The sequence below is a fragment of the Haliaeetus leucocephalus genome, unplaced genomic scaffold, assembly GCF_000737465.1.
Source record: "Haliaeetus leucocephalus isolate CR32 unplaced genomic scaffold, Haliaeetus_leucocephalus-4.0 Scaffold1, whole genome shotgun sequence".
NCBI lineage: Eukaryota > Metazoa > Chordata > Aves > Accipitriformes > Accipitridae > Haliaeetus > Haliaeetus leucocephalus.
In genome coordinates, this window is record NW_010972437.1 from 10,282,304 (window position 1) to 10,287,233 (window position 4,930).

Sequence of the window (4,930 nt, forward strand, 5' to 3'; positions counted from 1 at the left end):
CAGCCGCAGCCAATGACAAGCCCAAATAGGTCATAAAAAGGTCTATTACCAAGTTGTAAATTTTCTTCAAACAAAAAGGAATTTACTGCAATTCCTTGCGGATTTTGCACATACAGCTTCCCAGCGCCATGTTTCTTTCGCCTGCGCGCTACGCTTTCACCGAGCCCTCGGTCCCGCCCGCCCGCCCCGGGGCTGGTTGATGGGCCCCGCGGGCACGGCCGGGGCGCGGGAGATCCGCGCAGGGGAGCGGAGAGCGGGGCGAGCCCCCGCGCAGCGGCCGCAGAGCCGCACAAAGAGGGGGGCACCGCGCTGTGCCCGCGGGTCCGCGTCTTGCCCCAACGAAAGGGGGCTTTACCCGCACGCCCCCCCCCGCCCTCCCCCGGGCCCTAGAAGAAGCCACATTTTCTTTAGCGCCCACTACTGAAGCCGAAGCCGTCGCCGACCTAAAAATAGTCCGAGCCGGTTCCCCACCCCGAAGTGTGCGGTTCCCACAGGTTGCGCCGGGCGCTGTCATCGCGCCCAAGGCTGCTCGCAGCCTCCCCGGGCGGGCTGCCTCCCCCCACCCCCCGATAAAACCTTCCCGGGAGCGCTCGGACCCGGGGCACCAACAGGGAAAATCCGATTCTTCGAAAGTACTCGAAAAGACTAAATCCGCACCCCCCTGTCCACAGGGAATGCTCGGCTCGGAGACGGAATATTGTGGGTACTTCTTGCTCGATTTGTGTTTCAGGGAATAGCCAGACCCCTCCGTCAGTGGCCTCCGTGTCGTTTGTACCTGCCTCGAAAACAGAGCTATCAAAAATAAACATTCCTAAAGGTGTAGGATCTTTTTTAACACGCTGCTTCAGGCAGTTGCACACCCGTGAATATCACACCCGCGCGGCGTGTGCCTCGGCCGAGGCACCGGCACCTTCGGCGGTGGCTCTGCAGCACCCACGACCGCGCAAATTCCGCGGAAACCAAAGGCGCGGTACCTCCGCGCTGCGGCCATCGCAGGCGGCCTCTCGCCGCCGCTGCCGCCGCGACCCGCGCAGCTACGGCTTTTCCCTGCCCGAATACTGCTGCCTGCTCCGGAGCTCGATGGCTCCGATTTACCCGGCGGCTTACTGACCGCCCGGGCCAATTTCTGCCTCGCTTTTCTTTTTCTTAGCCAGACTCCAAGTACGAACGAGGGAGCGATTCAGCTGCCAGGCTACGGGGGGAAATACCTTAGCAACTACAGCAATTTTGGGTTTTTTTTCGTAATAAATAAGAGAGGGACGATCCCAGTCACCGCTAGGCCTTCGCAAACGATGCGCGCACAAGGCAGTCCGTTTTTGCCTGCGTGGCTGCGTTCCCAGTCGGCCCAGGGAGAGCGACGCTAACGGAAACTTCTTCAGGAATATTTTAATTTTATTCTCTTTGTTTGGAAATTAAAAACAACTACGGCAGCAGCTCTTTGCCAGACAAATATCAGCCTAGGAAGTGCTCCCCTCGGGTGCGAAGGTCTCCGGTATGCGTTTGCCCCCGCAGGCAGCCCGGGTTTGCAGCGGGCGGCACCAGCACGGCAATTCCCTGCGGCGGGGCCCGCCGGGCCCCCGCTGCGCCAGGCCGAGGCTTTTTCCCTGCCCGGAGACCCAGCGCGCCGGTGCCACTGGCAACGGGGATTATTTCGAAAAGCGAGGGGGTTTTACGCGTCAGGGGACTGGGTTTCCTTAAACGCGCCGTCACCGGCCCCACATCCTTCCTGGACACGAGGGGTACCGGCGCATTTATGCAAATCCACGCAGCAAGATGTTTACTTCACCGTTTTGCTGCAGTTTCCCCTCGTTTACAACCTTTAACCGACCACGCGATTAAAATAAACCGAGAACAATAGCTCCGCTTGCTTTTGCCTCCCTCTAGAGCTGGCGCTTTGCAGGAGTGGGAGCGTGCCTGGCTCGGTGGCGGCGAGGGGGGAAGAGGAAGGGAAACGAAATGAACCAAACCCGCCGTAGAAATCCCGACCGCGGGGACGGCGGTTCCCGCTGAGCCGGCTCCGCGCCCGGGAGCGGAGCGGTGGGTGCGGGAGAAGGGCCGGAGCGCACGGCGGGCACGGCGGCGGCCGGAGGCCCCCACCTCCCCAGGCCCCTGGCTGTGAATTTCCGAGCGGGGCCCCGGCTCGGTCCCTGCTCCGTCGAGAGCACGTTCGTTTCTCGGGCAGAAGAGACAAATTCGTGGCGTTTGTCGCAGCGGCTGGCGCGGCTCCCTTCGCGGGACCGTCACTCAAGGGGGCGTGAGGCGGTAGGGAAAAAATGACGCAGAAATCTTGGTAGGGATTTATACCTCATACCTCAGCCCTCTGCCTGCTGTTCCTAAAAAGGACTGCTCTCGGCCGTCCTCTCAGACACCGCGGTCTGCGGGACCCTGCCGCGGAGCGGGAGAAAGGGGAGGGAGGGGAGAGGGGGAGATAAATTAAACCGTTTTACTGATCGGAGCGACCTTCTCTTCCCGCGACTGCGGGGAACCGTGCGGCAGGCTCTGCCCTCGCCGGCCGCGGCCTCCAGCTGGGAAAGGCACCCAAGCCGTGCGCTAATATTTAGGGGGGGAAATGCCCTTCTCTCCGTTTGCGCGTGGTTTGGGACCGCTAACCAGTACAGCTTCCGAGAATCCCCCACGCAAGGCCACAAAAGCTTTGCATTTCTCTGCTCCTCCGCCACCCGCGGGGGAGGCTAGGCCCGGTTTGGCCGCGGCTTGCGTGGCGGGGCTGGAAGCCCCGCACCGGTCGGGAGCGGCCCTGGGGGCCGGCGGGGGCCCGTCTCCCCCCGGGCGGGCGGGCAGCGTAGGGCTCCGCGGGGTAACGGGCCGTGTTCGCCAGCAGCCGCCCCCCTGCCCCGCAGCCCCGGGGGCGAGGGGGGGGCACAGGAAAAGGCGAAGGCAGGGCCCAGGCGCACACGTCGAGGGGGCTCCCGGGGCCGGGCCGCAGCGTGGGCTCAGCCCGCCGGTGGGGCCGCCGTCCCCACCGGCCGCTGCTTCGACCACGGCCCCGCAGAGCCCGTGGCTGGCGGCTCTGGCCAGGAGCGCGGGCGGCAGGGAGCGAAAACCAGGTTTTGCATCCGATGTGCCGTTCCCAGCCCCCACAGAAACACCCAGCACCGGGGGAAGGACGGGGGAAAGGCGCAGGGGAGCGTTAGTCCAGACGCGGAGAGGCTCTGAAGGTTATTGGAGGAGTGGATTACGAAAAGGATAACAGGAAGCCGATAAGTTTTATATTTTAATAAATTTTAATCGAATATCAATAGCAGAAGGTTAAATATATTTCTAAGATCTTTTCTTCAAATTTATTAAATTTATTTAATTTACTCAACATAGGAACAAGAATTAAAATAGTACAAGTGCACTTGTCTTGATTAATAAAGCATTGTTAAATGTCTTGCTTATTGGTATTTATTATTAGGAAGTTTATGTCGTTTCCCGCAATCACCGTCTTTTAAGATTGCAAAAAAAATATATTTTTATATATATATATATCATTAGAAATGTATTGCTACAAACTCTGTATCAAATTTGCAAAAGGAGTAGATGAACTGTTAAATCTAGAGATTGTTCCGGATACAGTTAAAACCAAACCAAACCCCAACCCAAACCAAACCCCAAACAAGTGAAGCACACGAAGCAGAGCAATGTCAAGTGGAGGGACACGGGGTCACTCGTCCCACGGCAGGACCACGTACAGGGGGACACGGGCCGAGATGTCGGGCCATGGCGCCAGTTAGTTTTGATGGCCTTTCACAAAGTCTTTTAGGGCAAAATTTAATTCGTCTGGCCTTCAGGTCTGTCTTCTTCCAGATCATGTGCTTCCTTTTTGGCCTCCCCTTCCTTTCCCTCCTGCCTGGAAGCGGGGAATTTGTCCTTGTTGTTCTCTTTTTTCCATTTCATCCTCCTGTTCTGAAACCAGATCTTTACCTGCCTCTCGGTGAGTCCTAGTGCGTGGGACACCTCGATCCTCCTCTTCCTGGTCAGATAGGGGTTAAAGAGGAACTCCTTTTCCAGCTCTAGAGTCTGGAATCGGCTGTATGTTTGTCTTCCTCTCCTCCTACCCGGCGCTGCTGTTTAAAACAAAAACACAGGGGTTTGGAGGTTGGTGTGGTGGTTCAAAGCAAGGCGCAGGCAGGGAGCGAGGGCTCGGGTCCCTCTGCAGATCCCTCGGGAGAAGCCCCACAGAAACGCAGGGAGAGAAAGCCGAGGGCGCGGAGCAGTCTCGAGCTTTACACGAGTGCGGGAAAAACAGCGATAGCAGATGCGCGAACCGCCTCCGCTCTCCCCCCGCACCGGGGCTGGCGGGACGGAGCTTGCGGGGCCACTCGCCTCTCTGGTGGCCGGCGCCCCCCGGCCCTGCGCCCTTCCCGTTCGGGCGGCCGCGGCGGCGGTGGCGGGAGCCGGGCGGACGTGTCAGCTGCCCCTGGGTCCGAGAGGCGACTTTAAGGCTACTCTTGGGGCGGCAGCCGCCTTCTGCAGAAGTTTCTGGTTGCTTACTGTATCGCTTTATTATCGCAAGCCCCCGCGGCGATAGGAATCGCGGGGAGAGAGGCAGGGAGAGAGGGAGGCAGAGGCAGGGAGCGAAAGGCAGCGAGAAAGAAGCGGGAGGAGGAAAAGAAAGTTTCAAACTCAGACGTGAGATGGAAGCAAATTTTTGACTGCGTCCAACCTTGTGGTCTCATCCAGGGAAACATTTGAGCAGGAGACGAGCTCTGATTTAAGTGGTCTGGTTCCTCGCCAATATTAGCACTGGACGATTTACAGTCAGGATATTGTACCAGCTCGGCCTCTTGCTGTGTCGTAAAAATCTGCTGTCTCTGTAAGTTATCGTATCCGTAAAATTTAGCGGGCTCCCCGTGACAGGTAACCCCGCTGCAGGGGGCAGGAGGCGGAGGCGCGGCGGGGGGAGGAGGAGGCGGCTGGTAGGCGGCCG

General features: G+C 59.0%; 1 protein-coding gene across 1 annotated transcript; it reads right to left on the minus strand.

The window, feature by feature from the left end:
• Nucleotides 1-3,771: 3,771 nt before the first annotated feature.
• Nucleotides 3,772-4,928, minus strand: HOXD8 (homeobox D8; the record flags this gene model as incomplete). Its single annotated transcript, XM_010569334.1, has 2 exons — nucleotides 3,772-4,067; nucleotides 4,667-4,928. Coding segments are annotated over 2 exons (558 nt in total), but the record flags the coding sequence as incomplete, so codon positions are not given.
• Between the last annotated feature and the right edge of the window lie 2 nt (nucleotides 4,929-4,930).